Here is a 27,813-nt window from a genome sequence, read left to right as displayed (position 1 = left end):
AGCTTCAACAATACTCAATATATAACAATATTCCAACTGTGAAGTTTGAATATCGTGGCAGAATGTGCACTTCATGAAATGCAGGACAGAACGTCATGTGGAAATATTAAAGCACCATCTAAATAAACCAGCCAAGCTCAAATCAAAATAAATTTTATTTGTATAGCACATTTCAGCATCAAGGCATTTCAAAGTGCTTTTACATCATTAAACACAAAAACAAAGAGTCATGCAACATCGAATAAACAATCAATGGGGGGACTCCAACCCGCACCCCTCCTGTTTGTAAAACATCTGTACAAGAAATGTTTAATGCAAAAAGGTTAAAAGAAAATCTAAAAAAATATACATATATATCACTTAAATGTAACATAGAAATAATGTTGGTAATTCTAACTCAACTAAAAACAGGAAAAGGTTGTAATCTGGTTTCAAATGTACATGGTCACACTTTTAACCAGTTCTTCAAAATGTAGAGGACAAGAAACACACATTTCAACTTTTTCTACATCACAGTAACTAAAATACGTTCCTCTTTGTAATGTTTTCTTTTCGCACTTAAGTTCATTTTAATTACTGTTAAATATTTTAAACTTTACGTAAAAAACGGGCGTCAAATAAGCAGTGTCAACATTTTTCAAGGCAGAAAAGCTTTATGGACAAGGCAGATGTTTTAATAAGGTCACAAATTTAAAACATGCAATAAACATGCCTCATTTCTTTGAAGCTGAATCTTACTTCAACAGTTTGTCTTTTGCAGATCTACAAACTAGACAAAGGTTTTTGTCACTCTCCAAAATGCAGCAATGTTAAGAGGAAACGGAACAAGTTTGATCAGAAAACAAGAAACATAAATACAACTTCTTGCCGTGCTGGAATACAGTTACATCAAAATTATTAAGATTATTAAATTAAGATTTTAGTTTCAAACCTGTTAACACAAAATCCCACCAATCAACAAAGGATCTGGATTGGTTTTCAGCTGCTTGCAGTTTTAAACATTCGAGTGAAAGTTAAAGGCACAACAGTTTGCTATTTACAGTTTAAGACATACGTTTCATTCCCAACATAAAGTAAAACGGTAAATGTCCTGTACTTGCAGAGCGCTTAATCAAACCCAAAGCGCCTCAAGCTACATTCACACACACATTCACACACTGGTGGTGCTTAGGATCAGTCTGACGGAGGCGAGGCGGGTGAAGGGTCTTCCTCAGACCGGTTACAGGATGAACTCCCACTGTCGCCCCACTTGGAATAAAGAGTCAAATATTCACATTTAAAAAACTTCAAAACGGCTCAAACACCGAAAAAAGCAGCGACTCGACATTTTCACAGCTCTGTGATCATAAATTTAGAGAAATGACTGGAATGTTTAGCGAAACTTGGGCTGACGTAAACTTAACGAGCTTTCCACCAAGTCTTTTAAAACAAAGACATATTACAACCATCAATAAGAGAATATATATATATATACATATATATCTCACTGTGAGGTCTAGACACATTTAGACAGTAACTATTTTTGTTTTATCTGAAGTTGACTTCCACAACTTTATTTGACAGAATCATTATTATAAGTCAGGAATTACAGTCAGTATTTGCTAACACGTTTTGACCAAAACTTATCAGGTTGCTCTCATGTGACTGATTCACTAATGGTGCAAACAGCCTCAAAAACATTGAGTTCATTGCGAAACATAAATGAGCAAAAATACCAGAGCAGGTAAGCAAAAAGCACTGAAGACGTCTCCATTGATACAAGGGTATAAATAATTTGTTTAAATTAACGAATAAATAAAAACTGAGATATTATTCAAAAATGATACCCCATTGTAATTATCTTTTGGACACTTCCTGCTAGAAAATAATCTTAAATCTTAATGTAGCGATCAGTGGAGATGTAAGGGCCAAACTCCACAGGGGATGAGGATAAATCCATAAAGGCAAGAGAGGGAAATGTTGATGCAAAGCTGTCAGACGGAAGTTTCCTATAAGCCGACAGCGTCGAGTTTAACCTCGGTGAGTCAGTCTGGTGAGCAAGTGAGACGCAGGAAGGAAGAGTACAGCTGAAGTCCGGTGAAGAAGACTGAAGGCTTTTAAGGCGCTCCAGAAAAATGACTAATGACTCACTGACTCCATCTGCTGGCTGGTTATTATCATTACAGCACATATCGGCTTCCTGACTGGCCTGAGGAGAGGACGACAGGTTCTGGTTGAACTGGTTGCAGAGGACAGTGGAGTAGCTGCAGGGCCTGATGGAAAGATCATTGGCAGACTGGGTCTTGGTCACGTTTGTGATATATCCTCTATCTGATGCTCGGGCTGGGAAAGAGGAGAGCTGCGGGTCGAGACAGAGCTGAGTTTTGCAGATGGGTATGTAGCTGTGGGCCTGCTCTGGATCTCGCCTCCTGATGACTTTAGGGAAGCTGACTTCTGGCTTCTCTTGTTCCATAATCAGCTTCTTGCGCTGAGGTTAAAACAAACAAGTTATTTTAAGAATCTGCTGTGTGACAGATACAATCATCTAGCTGCAGACGTGGAGCCTCCAAACCCACAGAGATAAAAACGTCTGTAGGCTGAAAATATATAAAGAAGATAACATACGTCATGTCACTCAATATGTCCCTTCAAATCAAGTTACTGAACTAAACTCACCTGAAATATACTGGAAATGAAGTTTTAATGGAATCACAGCAGGCAGGACCGAATGTTAATAAATTCAATTAAAACAAATGATAAACTGAATTTAAACAAACTGAACTGAACAGTTTGATTGAAATTAATCAAACTGGGTAGTAATAAAATACAAAATATATGTCTTATAAAGTTCTATCATTTCCTTAAATTAAAACGACCTGAACATTTTCTGAGCCCCGTTACCTCGAAGCTGGCTGTAGGGTTCCACTGGGACACGGTGCTGATAGAAGGATCTGGCACTCTATGGAAGAGCTTCTTCTTTATCCTAAAAAAGCAGAGGGAGAATTATTAAAATAAAACAAACACGTCATAAAGAAAGGCTTCTGCTTTACTACAAGAACCAAAACACAACATTATGCCTTACACTCTCCTCTGAGCCAGAAGGAGTATCAGAATCGGCACCAGTGACATCAGCAGCAGTGGAACGATGATGCAGATCACTATCGATATTTCCTCAGAGCCTTCACACACATAAAGTCGAGTTAAAGTCATCGGTATTACGATATTTGCCAATATTGAGCGCATGTTGGGCTTTACCAATGTGAACGTTAGCCGGGTTCCCAGCTGGACCAGTACCGGCGCCGGTGCTGGCGCGAATGAATATGTCGTATATACCAGGCGACATATTCTCCAGAGTGTAGCGGTGGAGGTCGCCTGGCACAGTTACACCTGAGAAAACAGTGAAAATAGTTTGAAAGATTTCAACATTAAAGCATCCGTACTCCACAAACATGATTTTCACTTTGATTTTATGAGATAGACCAAGAAAACAGTAAAACAGGTATCATGCCTTGTTGCTGAAATGCAATATATAAATAAACTTGACTCGACCGATAAATACCATTATCTGAAAGGTGTGGCTTGCACATGTATTCAGCTCCTATCACTCTGAAACACCAGAATAAAATCCTGTGACTTGATTAATAAAGAGTCCAGTACTGTCGATAGAGTGATTTAATCTCAATGTTATATAATGGATTTTTAATGTTTTAAAAAAAAGCTTAAATAGCTAAAAAGAAATTATCCAATTAATTGATTAATCACCAGAATAATTGATTACTAAACTAATCATTAGTTGCAGTTCTGGTTTAGATAGACACACTAGATGTGCAAAGGAGATAAACTGCATAGGATCTAAATAAATAAATGACTAAACAAAAGCAAAACAAAATACATGCATACATAAACCAAATAAAAGAACTGACAACTAACTAAATAAATAAGTGAACCAACTAAATAGATAAACTAACAAACTAAATAAAACAGACAGACAGACAGACAGACAGACAGACTGACTGACTGACTGACTGACTGACTAAAAATCATAACCAGGTATCATTTTGCTTCTCTTTCCAGATCCAGAAACAGAAGGATGTAGAAACTTTGTGTTGGTCTATCACATAAAATTCCTTTGTGGTTTATTTCACAGTCACTGTTGAGATAGCATTACGAAATAAAAAGTAAATTAAAAAGCACAACAAATATGTCAGCGTTGTTACTAGACCAAAGGAAAATTCAGCAGCAGTCTGTATATCCGAGGGAATGGATGCTCTGTGTGTGACTCTTTGCTTACTCCTTGCCAGCTGGTTTCTGGTGGTGCAAACGAGGGCGTAGCTCCTAACGAAGCCATGAAGCTGCTCCACAGGTACGGGACTCCAGCTGAGCTCCACTGAGCTTTCAGAAATGTGCTCCACCCGCACATCAGGACCAGCTGAGGGTGCTGCGGATGCAGAACAGGAGAAGAAACGTTACAGATTACTGTAAAAAGAAAAAAAAAACAGAAATTGTTTTCTTTAAAAGCACCCGACTGGTTCTGGATACATTTGAAATGTAAGTTTTGCAAAATGTAGCTCTGTTACTGTCAATCAGGCAGTAGGAAGAGTGAAGGAGACAATGAGTAAAAATGAACTCAACTACTAAGTTTCTTTTACTGATGAATTCAGGGTTTCCCACCAGAAAACTTGCTAAGCCTGGTGGTAGGGGGCGCTAGAGCAGTCATCCAATGGCCTACTGTGTTTTTGACTTCATAAAGTTTCACGTTTACAGGAAATTTGAAAAGATCACCTGGTAATTAGTTATTGTTAAGTCTTGTATATCACTAACAACAACCATAAAGTCTTAAAAAAGGCAAACATTAAAAAAAAAAAAACTTAAAATAAATAAACAAACAATGCTTAGCCTGATGGGATTGCCAGGAAAGCCTGGTGGCCCACCAGGCTTATAATGTAAGATTTCAACCGTTCTTTTCATTGTATTCAGACCAGAAACAGGTTTTGAAACAGGGTTAATGTATAAGAAGCAGCTGTTTAAGCAGAGAAACATATAAAAAAAGACAAGGAAAGTTCAGTAGTGCAATGAAGGAGTTTCCTACAGCTAATTTTTATACAATTTTGAACGGTGCTGTCCAAGTACTGGGTGGAGACATGTCTTGTTCACTGCAAGCTTGGACTGCAGTTGATCATTCTTGTTCAAAATTGTACAGATTAATGTTAAGATTTTAAATGATTTCACTAGTAATTTTATAAAAAAACAAACAAGTGAGGTGAAAATATTTACTTCTCTTATTTTGGTGCCGCTTTTGACTAATAGTTGCCCAGTAACTAAGCACGGGTTTTCCACAGGAAGCCAAAACCTCACTTTTACTTTCTTAATAAGCCATGACCCGCTCACCATTACAGAACCACGAGTTGTTCTGTGCATTAAAGGAAAACGTGTAAGATCATATGTTTGACAGCTAAAGCAGAATTTGAGCCTCCAACATGACAATAACTCAAAACTATCACATTGGAAGCTCCTCACTTTCACTTTCATAAAACTGAGAGTGAGGAGTCGGGAAAATGTTCAACGTCAAACACCAACACTTACAAGAAGTGTCTCCTTTCAGTTCCTTCAGCTAAAGAGGGAAAGGCTAAATCTTAAGTGGCATCCCAATTTTTCCTGTATAAGACTTTTTTATTTTATCTCTTTACATGCTGTGTCGGTCACATACTTCCTTCCTGCGTATAAACATGGAGCGTTAAATTTCCTCCTGCTCCTTGTTCGCCATACAGAGCCTTGACGGAGACGGCGTAACGTTCCATTGTCTTCACTCCCTCTAAAAAGATAAATTTAAAAAATGCCTGTAATGATACAAACATCTAGCCATGACGGTTTCCCACTGCAGAAGAGGAGATCCAGCTGGGCTACCTGTGATGATCAGCTCGGTAGAGGAACTATTCAGCTTTTCCCAGTACAGAACTCTGCTGGTTTCCTCTCTGACTGCAACCCACTCCACCACGAAGCCGCTCACCGACAGATCTGGCGGAGGCCTCCAGCGAACCTCCACGCTGTCGTCACCCAGCGGCGTGGCCGTGAGCTCGGCCGGAGCCAGCGGCTCTGGAGGCACAGAGAAAACAAAGGCGATGGCGACAATAACAGCACAGCAATGATTCACGCTGTCAGTCGTTGACGTCTGACTCAGCTCACCTTGCGGATCGGTGCATATTATTGTTGTACTGTCATTTTTCATAAGTCATCTCGATGTTCATGACAAGTGTGCACAATGGCTCAGGGAGCCTCTACTTTGTCTTCCATCTGGCCTGAGGCAACGGAGTTAGGAAACCAAAAACCTCAATGCCAGCGCCATGAATGATGCAGAAAGAATTTCTAATTGTTGAACTTTTTCACGTTTTGTCTTGAAACAACACCAACCTCCACTGTTGAGAATATAATTGAGTAAGAAACTTTTCTGTAATGAAAATGCATTTGTTTCCAGTCTCAAGTCTTACAAAGCCTCTAACAGGTTTTCTTCTTAAATTGGTCTACATCTAGTTTCTTCAGAAAGATTTTGTCTTAACTGAAGAAACGTATCCACCTGAATCAAAGTTACCATACGCCTCCTGGTAGCGTCTCTGATTAAAGCTCTTTTAGTTTGTTCTCATCCCAGTAAAATAAATTGAAGCTTGTGGCTTTAAGGCAACCAAACGCAGAAAAGTTCAAGGCGTTTTGCTATTGCAGGATGACGTGTCTGGCTGTAGCTTTACCTTTTTCATAGGAGCCTGAGATCCAGACCAGGGCTTTGGGCGATGACCCTGCAGAGGTGGACGCCGTCAGGCTACATGAGCAACGTCCGGCAGGAAGAGGCAAGCTGCAGGATGTGTTTTCATGCTGCAGTTTTCCACAGCTCCCGTAATCGCTAAGAGTCAGACCATCCTCTGCCCGACAAGTCACATTGTAGAAGGCAACTCTGCCGTTGGCCATGAAGCGAGGCAGTGGCTAAATACCACACAAATAAGGAAAAAGGCAAAGGAAACTTCGAATTAAGCTGCTCTGACATGACAGACATTATGATCATGCAGTGCAAGCCAACAAAAAGGAAACTGTGGAAGACTTTTCATAATAATCTCAGCTCTGAAAAATCCAATAAAGAAACACAAAAGTAATTTCAGGGAGATACAAAAACAAATCAGCTGCGAAAGACGGCGATTAAGAAAACTAATCACATCCAAAGATTATTAAACTGTGAAACTCTAAAGCTCAAACGGATGTGCAGGGGACAAACTGGCATTAGAAATCATGAGTCAAACGCTGAGAGGTGACACACACACACGCGCACACATGCACACACACACACACACACACACACACACACACACACACACACACACACACACACACAAACAAACACACACAAACACACACACACACACACACACACACACACAAACAAACAAACAAACAAACACGCACCTTCCAAAGCAGAGAAACGAGCCTCCATCCGTTCCTGCCGATAAGTCCCACCTCCCTCCAGAGAGTTGGTGCTGCAGACGGGGCTAAAGACGAGAAGCATGGAAATTACCAAAGTAATTACAAGGAACCACATGAAATTATGTTGATACTTTCATTCGAGGCAAGAGCACAACGTCGCTTATTTCACACAGACCAGTTCTTTGTTTTACTTGATTTAAACAAGTCTCAAAACCAATGAAAACACGGTCTTTTAATTTGACGACACCTCTCTTCTGACTCACCTTGCTCACTCTCAACTGTGAGAAAAGAAGTCAAACGATAACAAGTCCTGACATGCCTGGAAAGACATTTTTAAAATCAATCTCTCCCTCACATCTTCCCTATATGACTGTGTTTCTCTTTGTACATAGATCATTAACGGAAAATCTAACATCCTCTTAAGGGAATACTTCCTGGCAGAGGAAAAAGTATGTGAGCTATGAAATTATGAGCTACATATCTGGACTGTAATGGGAAAACTGGGGTGTAGGTTTAGTTTAGGGAGGAGAATCAATTGAAGCTGAATGGAGCGAAACGCAAGGGAAAACCTGAAAGAAAAACAGATAAACACTGCAAACATCTCCAGACTGATGCAGAGGTAAATCTTCCAGTAGGACACCCACCTAAGCTTACAGCCAGGGCTACAATGAAAAGGTCAAGTTAAATCATAATGTATTAAAATGGCCTAGTTAAAGTCCAAACCAAAATCCAACTGGAAATAAGTGCACTGCTGTCATCTAACAAGGCTTTATATGTCAGACATGTTGACATATAATAATTTATCTCCGAGCCTGTTGTCAAGGCTCTGAACGGACACATTTTTTGACTGGTGCAATAAATGTTAATTCATACTGACGAGCATGAACCAAAGATTTAACATTACCATCTGCAACCATGAGGAAAGCTAATCACAGGAAAGGAAAGGAAGCTGGCCAGAGTCTGCGGAACGACTCCACAGTTGGGTGCTTAAATAATGTGTTAGCGGTGCAGCTATGTGATGATAGTTGCCAGTTAGAAGAATATATGAATGCAGGCAGGCCTTTAAAGAACGCAATGGTTTCTCTATCACTGTGGATTTACTGCAGGCATCTCCACTTCACTGCGCTACGCACTTCGCCGGCTACGATAACAGCAAAGTCACTTGCTGTTTTTATTTGAATTATGTAAAGCACTTTGAAATGCCTTGCTGCTGAAATGTGCTATACAAATAAAATTTGATTGATTGATTGACAGGAAAATTTGACAAGTTGGCCTAGATCGTCTGAACATCGGCAGAGCGGAGTCACTCAAGAGGTATTTTGAACTGACAAGCATCAGCATGCTTGACAGCTGGTATGTGGTGTTTGTGGAAAGATGCTGTTTGATTTGCCTAAATTAAAACTTAATGTGGCGATAAACGAAGAGCAGCAGTTTCATGAGTTGAGGTGGAGGTGGTGAGACTGAACGGAGGCAGGACCCAGATTGAGAGGTGATGATGATGATTGGTTTAATAGGAAGTAGCTCAAACAGTCCAGTTCAGGTGGTACGCCAGAGAACATACGCAAAGCTTAAACCGGCAGAAACAGAAACAAAGGACTGACCACGGAGCTAAACCGAAAAGGACTATACAGTTCTACTGGAGAGCTGGCAAACAGACTGATATATGACACAACGACGACAAGGATCCGACAAGAGACAGAGACAACAGATGGACTTAAATACACAGGGGATAATCACTGAAACGAGACACACCTGGGACAGGACAACACAGAGACTCACTAGACACAGAAACCTAAAATAAACAGAAAAACTCAGATCCTCACAGTGAAATTTTCAAACAACAGAGTATTTTGTGTCTTGAATAAAACGGAGATACATTCTTTTCTAGCTTCCAATCCTGCTGTGATAATTATCATTGCTATAAGCTTATAGTAGTTTTACTATTAAAATAATGTTTCATCTGACCAGCCTCTGCTGTCCTTCCCTGAAATGGGTTGCTCCACTCGCTCCAGGGGCTGGCCTCGCCCAGGTAACGGTTTCGAATCTCAAGCGTATACAAGGTGTATGGCTTGAAGAGGCACACCTGGAAAGTGTATCCAGTTACACTCACATTCCTGACCTGAGCATTTACCTGTGTGGACGAGAGAAACAGAACGGCACAAATGAACTTATGTTAAACAAGACATTATCTGGGCTCTTTTTTTTTTTTTTTTTTTTACCAATTCTATGCGGTTTGGTCTTCCCAATAAAAATTTTTTATATTAAAACACTTCACATTTTCCGCTCACTGTTTGCCTCTAAATAAGACATATTTTACTCCTTTAGGTCAAGTTAGAATCAACTTTAAAAGAGTATGACTTTGGTGAGATGTCTTCCTCCTGACAGAACTGAAAATCTGTTTAACATTTACACCCTGATGTTGCTATATGAACAAATGTTCTTGATTTCAAATTCGGTACAGCTCACCTCTCCCTCTGCTATAAACTTTATTTGAGAATCCAGCTGTCCAGCTTCAATTTCTGAAGGAGACAGGGGGAAATGTGTCACATTACTTGTCCAGGACACACTCAGGCAGTGAGGGGAACCGTCAACTTGTTGGACGCTGTCCAAACTCACTGGAGCCAATTTTCCTAAGACAAATAAGAAGAGGCAAGGTCAGCAGACGACCCAGGGATGAATGGTGGTGTTACAAGTGGGGGAAGAAAGACCACCACAGCCTCACCTTCTATTCTTGCAGACTGGCACCGAATTTTAGATGAAACATTTCTACTTATGCCGTGCGATATGACGCTGATGCAAAACATGAACCTCAGTCCAGATCTGTTGATTCCTGCGGTGCAGCTCAACCCGGTTGTGGTACAGCTGAATGTCGAGCTTTTTGAACTTAAAAAAGAAAAGCATGCACACCCCTTAAATGTTAATGTGTTTTATTGTGACTTTGTGTCATAGACGAAGACAAACCGCAAAATAAAAATAAAACAATTTGTAATGTGCCCAGTCCTCCCTGGTGTGACAGGGAGATGTAGGCTTTGAACCACAAATATATTTTAGTATGAAACTTTAATCTTGACTGATTTGCTGACAAATGCTCTTTCTGAGAGATTTCCAAAGCTCAACATATTCTGTTCAAACATAATTCAGCTTTAAACCTCTCAACAGCTTTCTCCCTCATCTGTCTTCTCTGTTTCTCGGTCTCCCTGATGCAAACAGCAGCCGTATTTATGCTGAGATTAAAATACACATTGGTTATTTTTCATTGTTGCACACTGATGTTTTTGAGGAGGCTGCTTTGGTTCTCATATTTTTATAGCAAAATATATTTGAAAAACAGGCAAACAGGTAAGAGCAGGCAGCTACAACACTAAATACAACAATAAACTGCAACTTTCATTGGTTCATATATGTAAGAGCTGTTAAAATTACTTTCAAAGAAAACAGGAAAAGAAAAAAAAGAACATTCAAACAATGTGGTCAAGATCAATATCAGCTTGAGAGGAAACGCTGATTGCAAAATGCAGTGTGACAACGAGCCATGCCAAGAAACAAACACACAGTAAATCTTTTTTCATAGATTTGCTTTTACTACTGCTTTACACGCAATTATTAAGGTGTTAATGCTACATATTTTGGTATCACAATCTGGTTAAAACAGACTCATCAGCTTGCACAGTTAAATTAATGACTCATCAGGAGCAACGACACTTCAGCCTTGGCTTACAGCAGATAAATGTAGTGATTGCGAGACTGTCTTAGCCGCTATGGTTTTTTCTTTTTTATTCGGTTTTCTTTTTTCCTCTAAGATACTAACTAACTAACTAACTAACTAACTTGCTAACTGAATTAACTGTTGTTTTATATCATACATGGGTACCTAATTGGACATGTTGAAATTTTAGCATTATGGGGACAATTCTTCAAATTTGGTTCTCCACCTATAAATTGTTTTTCCTTTGGAAATATGAAAAAACAGGGGGGTTTATAAAGATAAGATCCTACTGATAGAACTTTGAAATTTGAAACATCTCAGTCTATTTTTAACATTAGATGGATGATTGGAGAAATGGTGGAACATCTTACTAAGTTTTGGTTTTTCAGTGAATTATTTGAACAGTAACATAAATTCAAAATTGTTTTCAAAATGATAATTTTATTATATCAACAGGGGGGAAAGGGAAAATAGACTCTAATTAAATTGGTCAATTTATAGATATGGTTAATTGTAAATTGGTTGATCAATAATTTGACTTTTTCATTCGACAACAGTGAATTTTTTATTTATTTAGGTAAAGAGCTCTTATATTGCCTTCCTGCTTGACCAAAATACGGTGTCTGTCGTGTAGAAGCTTCTATTAAATTAAAATTGCTAAGGCCCCGTTTACACGACAACGATTTCGGGGGAAAACGGAAGAGTTTTGTTGCGTTTGTAGTGCGCATTTACACGAAACCACCGAATGTTTTCTCTAACAACGGCACAGATTGAAAACGGGTTCCAGAGTGCGATATTTCTGAAACGTAACGTTTTCCGTTGTCGTGTAAACATAGAAAACAGATCTTTTCTTCCAGAGAATCCCCAGCTCATGCATAGTATGAGGCAAAACATAGCTGCTTCCTACAATCCTCAGAAGAAGAAGAAACTACTCACAATGCTGGTGTTACTGTTTCCCCATCAGATACGGTTCCCTCAGCGTCTCTTCACCGCTCCGCACCGCCCAGGTGGCAAAATACAGGCTGCTTGTTCAGCGCTCTTATCTAGAGAACTACGGACCAGGACCAGCCCCGGCTCCAGACGAGTTTAACAGGAGGGGCATCGACTTAATTTGGGGGGCAAAATTAATCTACGTAGCTGAACATAGACAACAACACCAGCAGCCTACAGGCTACTTGTTAACAAGCTTAACGTGCTGTATTGATATTAGCTAGTCATCTTTTAGCTAACATCACCTGCATCCAACAGCTTTACTCAACTCAGTCGGTTAGTTAGTTAATATCGCACTCTGGAACCCGTTTTCAATCTGTGCCGTTGTTAGAGAAAACATTCGGTGGTTTCGTGTAAATGCGCACTACAAACGCAACAAAACTCTTCCATTTTTCCCCGAAATCGTTGTCGTGTAAACGGGGCCACAGATCGTAATCAGAACGTTATCGTGCAAACGATCCAACAAAAACGGAACAAAAGTGCCGTTTTTGTTGGATCGTTGTCGTGTAAACGCCCCCTAAAGTTGAACAGCTTTTAAACATCTATGCCATGTTTATTTACATTTAAAATAGTAGGTAGATTTCCTGCATCACTGTTGATTTTTTAATCAGTGAGAATGCATTACCGCATTCTCACTTATTGAGATCCTGCTCAGATTTTTCAGTCGTTAACTACTTCTACTAACTTCAACTAATTGTGCTAATTCATATATCAAAATGTTCTGCTTCTTCTGGAGATTTGTGCTATGTCTTTTCCTAAAATTCACTATTGTACTTTTTGAAATAATTGCCTTTTTGTGCAAATTTTTTGCGCCATTGAAATACATGGTGGAATTCTGTAACTGTAGTCAGTTGCTAGAGTGTACACTCTAGTAACTGCCTTTTTAAAAAAAACCTTTTTATGCTTTTTGACAAACAAAATGATGCTGTTCATGCATATTTCACTGTAGAGAAATAATTTTGTGCATTAAATTGTAGCCACATAAGTTTACTTTAAAGAACTATTACTATCATTGCTACAAGTCTTACTGTTTTCTGTCAAATTCTTCTGGAGTATAGTCATGTCATACTTTCTCCAATTCCTTCAATGCATTTTTCTCTTGTGCTCTGTTTCTATCTGTGTCTCAGCATTCTGCTTGTCTACCTTTCTGTATGTGCCTTCTGCTTTTACTGGTGTTGCTGTTTTCAAAGATCTTCTGCAAACATTAATCAAGTTTAGCAATTCATATATCAATCATTTCTGCTTCTTTTGCTCCTTTATGCTATTTGTTTTGCTATGTTTCACTTATTTCTGGTTTTGTACTAATTTCTGCTTCTGCAAATGTATACTTTCTAATATGTTTCACTGTTCAGCTGTTTCAACTATTTCTGGTTTTGTGCTAATATCCTGCTTCTTGTGCTAATTATGCTACTTCTCAAGCTCTGTTTCACTTTTTGACTTTTTCAAATAATTTAGGTTGCACACAAACTTCTGCTAATTCTGCTGAATTCTGCTATACTTTTGCTAAATTTCATTAGCAAAGGTGTAGCTTTGTCTGCTACAAAGACAGTAACTTACTACAAAGGTTTTCTGCAAACTTTAATCAATTTTATCAATTCATATATCAAAATTATCACCTTCCTGTGCTATTTTGTGCTTTTTGTTATGTATTCTTTTCAACAATTTCTGGTTTTGTACTAATTTATTCTAATGCTATTTTCCTATCTTCCACTTTTCAACTATTTCATGTTTTATACAGATTTCTGCTTTTGGTAATCTATACTATTTGTTTTGCTATGTGTTACTATTGTACTTTTTCAAATATTTTAGAAATGTGGTGATTTCTTCAAGTTGCCATCCGTCCCCGCAATAGCTGTTGATTGCGGTAAACCAATATTGCCACATTTAAGCTTTCATTTGAATAGATGTGCGTGCGTGCGTTTGTGTGCACGCGTGAATTAGAGCGTGGATGGATGGATGGATGGACAGACGGCTCGTTGCAAAGATGGATGGATGGATGGATGGATGGATGGATGGATGGATGGATGGATGGATGGATGGATGGATGGATGGATGGATGGATGGATGGATGGATGGATGGATGGATGGATGGATGGATGGATGGACGACTGCGGCCGTGATCGCCTCTATCAGACCCTCCGGATGAAGCTTGGACTTAGTTTCCAGATGTAGTCAAACCATATTTTTATAAGAGCGTAAAGCTGCCAGATTAAAAACTTCAATACGGACCGGTGACGCTGATCAGTTGGGGGGATAAAAAAGCCTGACATCATGACGCGTAGTCGCGCATTACTTCGGTAGTTTTTTTTTTTTTTTTCTCGGCACTAGTTTATTTGACAGCAATCTGACTGTAAGGGGGTAGAGAGAGCGAAGCGGGGGGAGAGAGGCCTGGGCCCAGCGAATGGAGGACCGGAGTCGGACTCCTGACTACTGCGGGCTAAAGTCTCTATATGCGGGGTGCCACGCTAACCACCGCGCCGTGCAAATCCCCTATTGCGGGAGCCTATGCTGTAATTTACAGTTTGTCTTTGTTAAATTATTTACATTTTTACACAATTTGAGTTTTCCGAACTCACCTAGTCCACCTTCTTCCATTTCCTTGGAAAACTCTGTTTTGTCATCTGATTGCGACTAGTCGACTGGCCCAGAAAAAAATCATTGCAGAGAAAAGAATCGACTAGTCGACTAATCGGTGCAACCCCTATTAACTACTTTTGCTATCTTTCACTAATTGTGCTAATTCATATATCAAATCATTCTGCTTCTTGTGGAGATTTCTATGACTTTTGGTAAACTTAACTTTTGCACTTTTGTGCAAATTTTTGCCCTGTTGAAATACATGGAATTCTGTAACTGTAGTCAGTTGCTAGAGTGTACACTCTAGTAACTGCCGTTCATGAACTTTTAATGCTTTTTGACAAACAAAATGATGCTGTTCATACATATTTCCCTGTAGAGAAATAATTTATGCATTAAATCGTAGCCACGTGTGTCTACTTTATGGAACTATTACTATCATTGCTACACTGTTACTGTTTTCTGTCAAAGTCTACTGGAGTACAGCCATGTCACACCTTCTCCTTTCTTTCAATGTGTTTTTCTCTTGTGTTCTGTTTGTATCTGTGTGTTTGCATTCTGCTTGTCTACCTTTCTGTATATGCCTTCTGTTTCTACTGGTTTTACTGTCTGCAAAGGTCTTCTGCAAACTAATCAATTTTAACAATTCAAATATCAAAATGTTCTGCTTCTTTTGCTCCTTTATGCTATTTGTTTTGCTATGTTTCACTTTAAATATTTGATTTTGAACTCATTTCTGCTTCTGCTAATTTATGCTTTTTGCAATGTTTTACTTTTTCAACTCTTTTAACTCTTAAAAATAAGACTTTACAGCTGTTGTTATTACAGGTTTTACTGTTTTCTGTCAAACTCTTCTGGAGTACAGACATGTCACACATTCTATTCCTTCAATGTATTTCTTTGCTGTGCTCGGTTTCTGTTTGTGTGTTAGCATTCTGCTTATCTTCCTTTCCGTGTATGCCTTCTGCTTTATTGGTTTTACTGTCTACAAAGGTTGTTTGCAAACTTTAATCAATTTTACCAATTCATATATCAAAATATTCTGATTTTTGTACCATTTTTGCTTTTTGCTATAATTTCTTTTCAACTCTTTCAGGTTTGTACTAATTTCTACTTTTTTAATTTATGCTTTTTGCATAGTTTTCCTTATGAGCTTTTTCAAATATTTCAGGGTTTACACTTATTTTAGCTTTTGCTAATCTATACTATATCTTTTGTTGTATGTTGCTGTTGCACTTTGTCAAATATTTCTGTTGAGCTATGCTATATATCTTTTGATATGTTTTTCAAATATTTAAGGTTTTATACAAATATTGTTTGTCTACCTTTCTGTATATAATGGACGGATGGACAGACACTTCTTATTCTTTGTTCTCATGTTTCTTGCATTTCTCCATCAATCATTCTGCAAATATGCTTCTTTTGCTCCTTTATGCTATGTTTTGCTATGTTTCACTTTTTAAAATATTCAGGTTTTTTTTTTTACTAATTTCTGCTTTTGCTATGTTTGACTGTTCAACTTTTTTAAATATTTCTGCTTTTTTACTAATTTCCACTTTCTGTGCAAATTATCATATTTATTAAGCTCTGTTTCACTTTTGACTTTTTCAAATAATTCAGGTGAGAACAAAGAATAAGAAGCAGAAACACAAACTTCTGCTTCTTCTGCTGAATTCTGCTATACCTTTGCTAAATTTCATTAAGATTTCTACAATGTATGACTAGCTTTCTTCTGTTTTTTTCTACTTCTTATTCTTTGTTGTCATGTTTCTCTCATTTCTGAGGCTGTGAACCATGCTGGAAGGTGTAAGATGATAGTGTCGCTTGGCATCTGGCTTCAGGTGTCTGCTGTTGCTTTAAGCCAAGACATAGCTGCCCACAGTGCTACAACTATAAACTGTGCCTCTGATGCTGGACTGTCAATTGGAAGTGATGACATCTCCTATACTGCGACAGACTGGCGACCTGTCCAGGGTGTATCCCGCCTCTCGCCTGGAACATTAGCTGGAGATAGACACCAGCACCTCCCGACCTCCCTAAGGGACAAGGGTGTAAGGAAATGGATGGATGGACATCTCCTATATTTTAACTTAGGTCGGTGAAGATTACCTGCTATTTCCTGTTATTAGGTCACGCTGATGCATTACAGGACCCAGGGATGGATGTGCTCTCTGACTGTTATTTGATGAAGCATGCTACGGCTGAATTCGGCAGGAGGTCGCACTTCAAGGATCAAAGACATCCTGATGAGGGATGGAGTACGTTGGGTGGAGACCCTCCTTTGTTCTGTGACTTTTGCTGAGTTTTCGCCCCTATGAACACTGCTGTTATCAAGAGCTGACCTCAGTTCAACAAGGGGACATTGTATCCCCTGTGCTCTACAGATGCTTGGCCTGTTCCGGGTGTTTTTACACTATGGACTCTGCACAGTTCTCCATGGGCAAGTTAAGATGTCAAGCTGCAGCTCAGCAGATCTCCCGTTTGTCTGGTTCCCTGGTGGTCCTGGATTCTCCACCTCTCGGCATGTGACCTCAGTCCTCTGACCCCTCCTTCGGCGTGCTTTGGCCTCAGAGTTGCAAACCACCGCAAATTGCCAGTTCAAGTTGGTAATATTTCACTTTTTTTTTTTCAAATTTAGCATTACTATCACTTTTCTGGTGATAGTATGCATCTGTCTTGAATAAATGTTGATTATTGTGACGCTGTCATCTCTGTGTGGCTTTTGTTTCCACGCTTGGAATCATTGAATCCGGGAGCATAAGAGAATATAACGAGCCAGAAGTTGATAATTTTATTCTCTTAATACTGCTTATCACCTGATTTCACATAAGTGTTGATGGTACAGATTGACAACTTTTTATAGTAATTAATAGAAATGTCTATATTTAGCTGAAACCCACACTAACACCCGGCTCAGTGCGTGACAAGACTTTCCTTATCGAATACAGACTATCAGATTTACATCAAAGACAATATCAGAGTCTGTCAATATGCATCCTTCCTATCTCAGCAAAACATGTTCCTCAGTATAAAAACTCAAAGCTGTTTGTTTTTTGTTGAATATTTCTGCTACTTAGGACTAATCAGTCTTTCAAATCATTTTTATGAAATGATTGACGGCCCACACATTGCAGGTGTTATCCACCCCAAAATGCAAACTGATGAGAGGAATATTCAGGACTGGATATAACTCGCTTTTTATGAATGATTTTTGAAGAAATTGTAATTGCCAGAGCCAATAACTTCTAACTTGGGAGTAGTTCACTAGATACAAACATTTACTGTTAAATCAATGTAAAACACATGCAGGTCAATGACATTTCAATCCATTTTATATTTAAATAAGTGTTAGATTTGTTTCTTAGGAAAAAATTGCAGATCCCATAATTGTATTTAAACAACCAGAACCCACAACGCTAAGGCCTCTATAGTTTCCGTTACAGACAAAAACATGTCTGTAACTAGCATTTGTATATCTTAAAATGGCCAAAACAAACAAAATCAAAATAATTTTTTTTTGCTTTTTTTAAAATCGCAAGATAATTAAAGCAGTGCCCTTGTGTGTTTTTTTTTCTTTATAAAAATATTTTGCATCATTTATAGAGATAAATTGTGAAGATGCAACAGGCCCAAGTTGTGTTTGTAGCCTAATGACAACGTCGTGCCAAACAGAGTTAACCGATTACTCTAACATGCAAAGTCTTTCTGGAGATCAGCACTCAGTCTCACCTTGGGAATTTTTCAGCTTTAAGGGTATAGTACGTTGCCTGATTGTCTCCAGGCGTCCAGCGGCAGGTGACGTTACTTCGAGGTATGAACACACAGCTGAGGAGCCGCAGCGACTGAGGGACGGTCTTGGTTGTTGCAACAGAGAAGGCTGCAGGATTAAACCGCAAGAGTCAACAACATCACAGAGTAAAGCCATCACAAAAAGAAGATTTGTGATGTTCAAAAAATGTAAAATAAAAATACAACTAGCTCATAACTAAAATGGACATTTTTTTCTTTCAGCAGCATATTGTTGTCTTGAAAATTTAGAGAAAAAAGCAGCATAACCTATAATTTGAAAAGATTTATTCTGTTGAGGTAAAAAATACCACATTAATGAAGAATAATTACTATCAATATAGTTTAATTTACCACTGCTGTATTTCCCAGAACCTCTAAGTAGCCATAAAACAAATGTAAGCTGTAAATTGATCAGTTTCTACAAACTTCTAATTAGTAATCCATGATTTCTTATATCCCTAAGTTACAAGATTTGATGCAGACACCCCTTTCTATTATCTGCTCCTCTAAATTGGAAAGACAAGAGAACCTGACATAATAGTACGGTGGATGTTGTTCATACAGAAAATAGTTACTCTGCTAACTGTAGAATGCAGTTTCTACAGTCAGAGAAAAATGATTTAAAAAACCTTACAAACAGTGTAATGATTCAGATGAACCTATCCTGTCACAGGGAGGGGGATAGAAAAAAAATTAAGAAAAAAAATCAAAGCTGCAGTTAATTTCTCAATTAAAAAAAAGTTTTTGTTTTTTTATATATACGTTTTTAACCGTGGTGTTTAAAAAAGTGAAGGAGGTTGTGCAGAGATGAATAATTTTCTGCTGTTTTACCTCAAGGTTTTACCAGAAGGTCTGTCAAGACGGTGCAGGACGCTTACTTTGATTTGACAGCCAATCCCTTGCATACAACTATAGGCGACGCCGGCAAAATTCACATGAATACACACGTAGCACAGCTTCAATGCCATGACAGCGCCTTTAGACTGTCACCCATCTTCAATGACCCTTGAGTTTATTTTTGAAAATGCTTTTAAATGTGACAAACAGATTAGACAAACGGTGTAGAAACAAGGCCTACATTCCAGTTCAAGACAGATTTCTGCGTTTATTTCAACTCCTAACGCACCCGCAGGCTGTACAGGATGTAGCAGCTTACACTTTTTCTATAATGACTGCTAGGCTCTGACTCTTCCTACCTTTGAAAATCAATCAAACAGTTGATCAATTTAAATTTGTGTTAAATACACATTTCTTTTCATTGGCTTTAAATTGAAGCAAAGCAGGTCTGTGTGTTTCTGCTAACTCTTTTGCTAACAAATTTAAGACTCGTGTTGATTGACTTTTCCACACAACGGATCGGATCAGCAAGTTTAAAGCACATTTTTAAGTTTTCTATATACTAAATCATGGAGATAAAGATATAACAAGTTATTACAAGCTTGGTAAAGAGAACAGCACTCTACATTGTTGAAGCAGTGAAAGACTTTGTTGAACATTGCAATTGTTTTTCTTTTCTTGATCTGTGAAAAAGAAAACAATCCCAGATCCCTAATAGGGCAAATATGAACAGAAAGTCACATGCTCACAGAATGTTTTGGACAAGAAAAAAAGAGATTGTTACCCAGAGTGAGTCCGGCTCCCAGCAGGAAGATCCAAGCCGTGACTAAACTTCGCTCCATGAACACCCACATGCCATCTCACTCGGTTTGTCCCATCGTGTTGGCAGCAATTTGGCATAAACACTCATCTGCTCACACGGCTGAGAACAGTCATCCTTTAGTTAGGATGAAAGGGAAAAGGTTGTGGATTTTGTTTTATTAATTGCACAAGTTATCTTGCAGACATGTATTTGAATCTGTAGTTATCCACAATGTCACAATGTTCCTCCTGAACACTGTGACTTAAAACTATACCGCCTGTAATGACATCATGCCATTTATTAAAATAGAAACAAACTGATTTCACAACCTGACAAACTTATCAGAGTTTATCACTTATCATGTATGAACATGCAGAGTGTGTGTTTCTACGTAATGCGGGACAAGTACTAGTTAGAATACCTCTAAATTTAATGGTGGCTCAGATGTTTCTTGTGTGTACTACAATGGACTCTTGATAGATCTGCAATTTGAAGACTTGTCAACACAAAATAATAAAGTCAAAGAGTTGAAAGACTGGCCAGTTCTGGTTAGAGTGAGTAAATGTGATAATAAGCTGATTAAACATGAGAATAATGAAAACGCAAAGCACTTTAAAAGCTGATATATTTTGTTTACTCAAACATCTGAAGGGCATATCCTTAAGTCCTGGTAGATTTAGGGTAATCTTCTTCTATTAAACCAAGATGTTTAAATCCGATAGGAAATTGCCTGGTGTGCAGGAATCAGATGTGTGACAATATACCTAACAATGAGAAACCAGCTCAATGGCAAGAACAAGATCCGTGTGATAAACAGCTACGCCTTACCAGTAATCAGAGACCCTGCAGGAATAACTAGCTGGACAAAGGAGGAGGTAAAGACCACGGACGTTAAGACTCGGAAGCTACTAACCGTGCATGGAGGGTTCCACTCCAAATCCAGCACCCTGACTAAACACGAGCCGCAAGGAAGGTCAATAAACCAGGTAATTCCTTGAGTTTTGGTTTTCTAAATTGAGGGAACCAAACCTTTAGAGAATCCTAAAGACCTTTATCGGAATCACCTCCAGGGGACAACTGTCAGTCTCCTGTTGGGCATTTGGGCAGAAAACTGTGACACTGAGCTTTAACAACCTCCGCTGGTATGTCCAGTATCAGCGAAGAGGAAGAAAAGCTAAACATGCTTTGGAGCTGTGAGAGAAGAAGTCTCTGAACTGTTGATGCTTGTTTCATCTGTGCACAACACGGACATTTCCTGAGGGACGATCTGGACAACCCAAAGATCCAATGCCAAAACCAGTTGGACTGACAGGAAGCCAGAGGAGAGAGACGGGGGAGGATTTGGCTGCAGCAACGCCGAGACCGAGTGGGGGAGAGGGGCGAAAAGGAAGGAACAACCTGAATCCACATCAACCACTGTGAAGGACGACCTGTCTGTAACGTCCATCTAGATCATGACTTTAAATCTGACACAGCAACAGAGTGAGCAGCAAAACTTCACTCTACCAAGTTTTGACACCAAAGAGGACAATGTCCAGAGTAACAGCTAGTTTAGATGTTTCTGAAGGCTCTCCACTCAAAGAACTATTGCTGGTCCACTGTCGAGTGACCGAAGTGGAGAGCGAAGATTTACACTGTCCTGTTATCCTTAAATATGCATTTAAAAGAGAAAATCAACTTCAGAAATTACTTGGTTTTTTACATGTTTAACTTTGACCAAAGACGATAACATCAGATGTTGCCTGGTTGTTTATAACTTGGGTTTATTTAGAATCAAAGAGAAGGAAGATCACTTTGAAACTGTTTTGTTTTAATTTGAAGTGTCAGCATTAGAATCAGATGGGGCAACATTAAAATTTTACTTGTTTATTATAACGTGGGTTATATTAAAATCAAAGAGAATGAGATTATATTAAATTTTAATTAGATTTTCATAGGAGGATGACTTAATGTCACCTAAATTACATTTAGGATTTAAATTTACACTTAGGATTTAAAATTAGTGTAAAACCTACATTTTCATTAACATAAGCAACATAGAATAAAATTATTCATAATTATTGTGTTAGGGATGTCTAAGGATTGAAATGCATGCTCTTATTTTGCAGAGAAGAATTTGGGATTCAAATAATTTTTTATTTAAACAATTGAAAATATTACTTAGAAAACGGCTTGGTATCCCGCTGGTACTTTACTTCCAAATACATTATTTCAAATTTATCCTTTTAAAGTTTTGTGAAAGATGACAAAACATATAGATGGCTGTCTCCCTGGCAAGGAGAGGTTGCAGGGTAACTTTTCCTACCAAACAGGTGAAACGATAAAGGGATGAATGGATGAATGCCGGTGGGTTTTTCGTATCCTGCGTATATGATTTTGTTTCATCATACAGAATAATGTTTCAGTGACTGAATGAATATGTAATGTCTTAAAATGTATGGGATAATTTTTCACTTCTCACTATAAAAATTGTAGAAATGTCATTTTATATAAGACTCATGTTGTCTCTGCCTGGCAGAGCTTTCCATCCAGAATTGCTTCATGATTGATTGTCCTTCTCTGTGTTGTACACAATTCATAAATAAACCTGATTGAGTGATTTTATCTGAACAGTGCTTGGTAATAGTTTTTTTCCACAACAATGGACAAAAACATTAAAGGCTCTCAAGTAAAAGGCTTGGCAGTTTTAGCTAATGTTGGACCCATGAGCAACATGCTAACATTAGCATATTAGCCTGCAAAGACTTTTGTGCTTCATCTTTTTAAAGAAAAATCAACCTGTAACCATATGTATGCGAATAGTAAAGGCATACATGACACATGAAAACATACTGAAGACGAATAACTCGCCTTTAAAGAAGCTCTGCTTCTTCCAATGTTCAAGTCCACAAACGTTCTATAAGCTTCCCACACTTTCCTGTGCACCGCTGAGCCTAAGCATTCATTCCAGTAACAAAAATAGTCAAATCCAGTTTATTCAAAATAACGTAGTCTTGTACTTTTCTCAGGCCAAACATGTACATTACTCACATTACTTGAGTTGAATAAACAATTTAGTGAGACTTGAGTAAAACATACAAATCTAATCTAAGTAAGAATAGGTAAGCCAAGATACTGCGCAGAACCCTCAAGCTCCCAGGCATCTGGTAGAGGACCGAGCTCAGAGGATGAGAGAGAGGGGATATATATATATACAGGCACGGAGCTATAGGGGGGGTAGGTGCCCATGGGGGCCCGGGTCTGGAGGTGCCAGGGAGGGAGGAATGGTTTCAAGTCGCTTTAATGTCTGATTATAGGCGGAGAAGGTGCACCCTCGCCTGTTCATAAAGGTTTATATAATGTTAAAGTTACTGTCCCTCAGTGGAATATATAGCAGTCAGTCCCAGTGACTATTTGACTCACGGTTTAGCCAATGTGCTTCCTTGCCCCTCACGTGATAAACGCCCTGCCCCCCGGCCCGACGCTGACTTTTTCCGCTAGTGGCCCAGACCATTTATACCCAAATAATAAAGTTCATAACATCATTTTACATGAACTTTTACTGAAAATACACTTTGAGACAATAGCGCCGATCCACTTATAAATTCCCGTGTCAAAGTTGAGTGAAAATGAAGCCAGTCATAAAGGCACAACTTTTCATTCATTCAATATTTTACACCTACTACACCACTAAAATCAGTCAGTCTTGTAAAGTTTTTAGCAACCATGAGTCACCCAAGAAAAAAAAAGTATACTTTAGTATACTAAATTTTAACATACTTTGATTGATCTACTTAAACTACTATTTTGGAACAACTTTTTTGTGCTTAGTATACTTTAGTAGTATTTAAATAGTATAAATTTACAACTTACTAAACGTACTTTTTTGGAACAACTTCAAGTTGTGCTTAGTGTACTTAAAGTATACTTTCTAAATATATTTCAGAGCTTTATTATTATATTTTGATATAATTATATTTTGACTGTAATAATTCTGTCAGAATTATATTAAAAATATTTATTCAATATACTTCAAATATTTTAAATATTAATATATTAGTAATGTATTTAAATTACACTTAATTTTTATTTTTGATTTCCTGCTATTGATCATAAACTACCATTTTAATTACTCATAATTCATCTTTATTCCTACTTTCCTATTTTGTACATGACATGCATAACTACACTACAGTACTTACATTGTTTTAGGCTACAATCACATGGAAAGATTAATTACACAAGATGCCCAAGGTAATTCAAATATTTTGTTTTATTACCAACATTTTAAAATTATCCAATTTTATTCACAACTTTATGAACTTTACATAAATTATCAGTTTACACATCAAAAGTGAACACATGAACATGAAAATTTAAGTGTGACAATAAAACATGACAGTGAGGATCAACGACAGAACATTCCCGTTCACTGCACCTTACAGAAACCTACAAAAAAGAACAATGGAGAAATTAAACATAGAAAGCATTTGTATTTAAAGAGAACAGAAAAATGGCAAATAAAAAAATAATACTTACAATTTTAAGACGTTGTGGACTCGCCATGTATGTGACATCATAAGAACTGATGATGATTGGGACCGGATGCCTGGGGTGTAAAAACATTTCTGGGTGTCTTCTTTGCCTGTTTATGTTAGAAGTAGAAAAAAAAGTCAGCAATGTCAGAATCAGTTGATGTTGGCATTAACTATGAAGCTGTTTTAAGTGTGGACTTAAGGAGACAAACTACCTTAAAATCTTTCCATCCATGATCTGAACACACTGATCCTTGCAGGGTGGTGAGGGGGGCTGGTGGTGCCCATCTCTAGCCGCCATCAGATGAGAGGCAGGGTTCACCCTGGACAGGTCACCAGTCCATCACAGGGCCCTGAAAGTCGGCAACAAATAAAAAAAAGAAAGATAAATGTTAGCTTAACAAGGAGAAAAATTCTTTCCAGTTATCTTTAAATCAAATCATGTTTATTAAGCACTGGTAACACACCAGTTTTTGTTGTTGAAAATGTAGCTAGCTCCTCATTGAAAAACCAAACTTACATCATGAAGACAATGTGAAGGTTCATCTTCAGAGCTGGTTGTTGATCTGGTGGAGTCAGAGCTTCTTCTGAGACAGAATGTATTTAGGTTTCCTAACACCTGATTTCTCTGACTTCCTCTTTCACCTTCATTTGCTTAGCTAGACTGCAAACATGTTGAAGATAAAATCATTGATGAACAAGTTAGAACAACAACCTCACAATATCAAAGTCTCTCTGTCTTATGGAGCTTAATTAAAACCAGGTTAGTTTATGAATTAAGAGTATAAGTCGCAACAAACAGCCATGAAGCTGAATGATTCCTATTGTAATAATCATACAAGTCACAATAAAATTGATAAAATAATTATTTATGAAACCAACGTAAGTTATATATCTTTAATGCACTGTTTCTAATTAAATGAAAATAATTAATAAGCAAACTTACCACCAGCCAGCATCACTTAGCAGCCTTCGTCCCACCGGGCTCCTTTTGTGACACACATTTCATTTAAATTGGTTGTTGTCCCGTTGTGTGGTCGTCTAACTCGGACTAGGACGTCACCAGCTTGAATTTACCAAAAGTAGTAACTATTGTCAACACTCTCTCTGGTTTTAAGGCAATATTATGCGAGTAAAAATGGCGAATTTGAACAGCGTCTGTTATCTTCCCTGAGTTCAAGTTTTTTCTTCTCTTTGTGGCGTTTTTTAAATAAATGAAAATGTGCAATACCGCCACCATCTGGTCTGGAGTGTGAACTGCAGCTAATGCCGTTGATTATAAGGTTTTACATCACATCTGAAAATTGATTGGGTACTTTCTTAAAAATTACATCATGATTATCCTTTTTTTATTGTATGCAATTTTAATAAATAGTAAAAGATTATTAAGGCACTTAAAAATTCATACATATTCATATTTTGTTCACTTAAAGTATACTTTTATTTAGTATATTAAAAGTGTATTTTGGTACAATTATGTTTAAGTGTGTTTAAAGTACTAATTTCGAAATTGGTTCAGGTGTATTTTTAGTATACTTCAGATATACTACATTAATACTTAGTATAGGGCCTACTTAAAGTGTACTTTCAACAATTTAAGTATGTTTGAAGTATACTAAAGTATACTTTTTTTTCACCTGGGCAACCCTGACATGGAGTAACCTATATAATCCCGTAATCCAGACTATCTCTTTCTCTTTTGTGTCCCATATTTCCTGTTTTGTTTCCCCCTCTGGGTCGGGGTCGTGCCGCCCTCCCCCTTATCGTGGGGACATTTCTAAACATCTCTAAATATAAATATTTCAGATTCATGTTTTGGAATATGTGTAATTCCGGATGTATAATGTCACTGGAAAATAGGAATTGTTTTTTTTTTTTTTTTTAACCAGCATTCAGTTGAGTGGTGTTAAAAGAGGGAGCAATAAAAAAATGCCACCCTTTAACGTCGACGCAACACTATAACAGTAATACCCCTGCCCTGCAAGATTATTCATGAAAACAACAAATATTCTTCTCCCAATTGTTTTGCAGTTTACTTGATATCCAGTTAAATATCGAGTTAAACATTCCTTCAATTAACATCTGACAACATCCACTCTCAGTATTTGAGGTCAAATTTCTATTTACAGTTTGCCGCTATTAATGTATTTGACAACTTCACGCGCTGTCTGAAGCGCGTGAAGTTGTCAAATACTTCATTTAAATCGATTCGCACAAACACATGACCCACTCTCTGCTTTCTGTCATGCGTCCCACAAAGCGAAATAAAGCAGGTAGAAATTGGATATCAAAGGCTCACTTACCAGAGAAAGCTTTATCCGGCATGTCAGCGGTCTGTTCGGCAGTGATTGTGCAACATGTGCGGTTCCTGACAGCACATCTGCACCGCCCCGTTGCGTGTCAATGCCCCCAGAAAAGAGCGAGGCGTGGAAGTAGGAGGGGGGGCGGGGGGGTTCTCAGATGGTTGTTCGTGACGTCCTCGGTGACTCCCGATTGGCTTTCTTGTTCAGGTCCTTAAAATAGGTTCAATAAACTCTGATCTAATTGATGAAGAGCGCATATTTTCTGCATTTGGGAAGGGCAAAAATCAGAGATCGTCAAAACTTTTCTGATATTAATAAAGAATTTGTTCTTCTGCATTATCAGCTCCCCCAATAAGGCAATAAAAATCCACACTTTTCTCTAAAGCGGTCTCCATTGTTACCCCAAGTTGATCATAAGGGAATTATAAATGAAGAATGGGCCCCAGCCGAGTTTCAGGATGTATCTGAGTCGTGGTTTAAAGTATTTTCCCTAACTGCATGCTTTATTTTCTGCTCTAATGAGATTCCAGTGATGAAGCAGCATGTCACATCCTTAACAGCCCACTTGGTGACACTCCTGGCTCATAAAATCAACATCAGGAACACATGTAGGTGTGTCAGCTCCTTCAGATGAGAGTTTGCAGAAAACTAGGAATACTTCAGTGAGGTTCATGTAACTCAGGTCTCAGTTACCTCAGTAAGGTTCAATGTTTATTATTCAGCAATGAAAAAGAGTCAATGATGGGACCCAACCTCAAAGTTACACCTGACAGAAAATGTTAGATGGACTCAGTTTACATGGTGTTTTTATAACTACACTGACCTCTCAAAGGAGCTTTACACTAGAGTCAC

General features: G+C 38.1%; 1 protein-coding gene across 1 annotated transcript; it reads right to left on the bottom strand.

The window, feature by feature from the left end:
- Window positions 1-137: 137 nt before the first annotated feature.
- Window positions 138-27,105, bottom strand: LOC103458450 (interleukin-6 receptor subunit beta). The gene is made up of 15 exons (XM_081603363.1): window positions 26,962-27,105; window positions 20,127-20,279; window positions 18,446-18,593; window positions 10,166-10,326; window positions 9,910-10,073; window positions 9,409-9,574; window positions 7,426-7,508; window positions 6,720-6,951; window positions 5,884-6,072; window positions 5,687-5,791; window positions 4,271-4,417; window positions 3,235-3,366; window positions 3,062-3,158; window positions 2,881-2,962; window positions 138-2,467 (listed from the first exon to the last, which is right to left on the bottom strand). The coding sequence occupies exons 2-15, from the start codon at window positions 20,194-20,196 to the stop codon at window positions 1,871-1,873; spliced, it is 2,373 nt and encodes a 790-aa protein (XP_081459489.1). The 5' UTR covers window positions 20,197-20,279; window positions 26,962-27,105; the 3' UTR covers window positions 138-1,870.
- Between the last annotated feature and the right edge of the window lie 708 nt (window positions 27,106-27,813).

Source organism: Poecilia reticulata, chromosome 22 (assembly GCF_904066995.2).
Source record: "Poecilia reticulata chromosome 22, P_reticulata-male-v2, whole genome shotgun sequence".
In the NCBI taxonomy this organism is placed as follows: Eukaryota; Metazoa; Chordata; class Actinopteri; order Cyprinodontiformes; family Poeciliidae; genus Poecilia; species Poecilia reticulata.
This window is presented reverse-complemented; position numbering and strand designations above follow the sequence as displayed.

Coding starts and splice junctions, on each gene's coding strand:
- LOC103458450 (XM_081603363.1), bottom strand. CDS start 20,196: ATGTGGGTGTTCATGGAGCGAAGTTTAGTCACGGCTTGGATCTTCCTG. Junction 4,418..5,686: donor TGTTTATACGCAGGAAGGAA/GTATGTGACCGA, acceptor CTGCATCCGCAG/CACCCTCAGCTGGTCCTGAT. Junction 2,468..2,880: donor ACCCTACAGCCAGCTTCGAG/GTAACGGGGCTC, acceptor TTTTAACCTCAG/CGCAAGAAGCTGATTATGGA.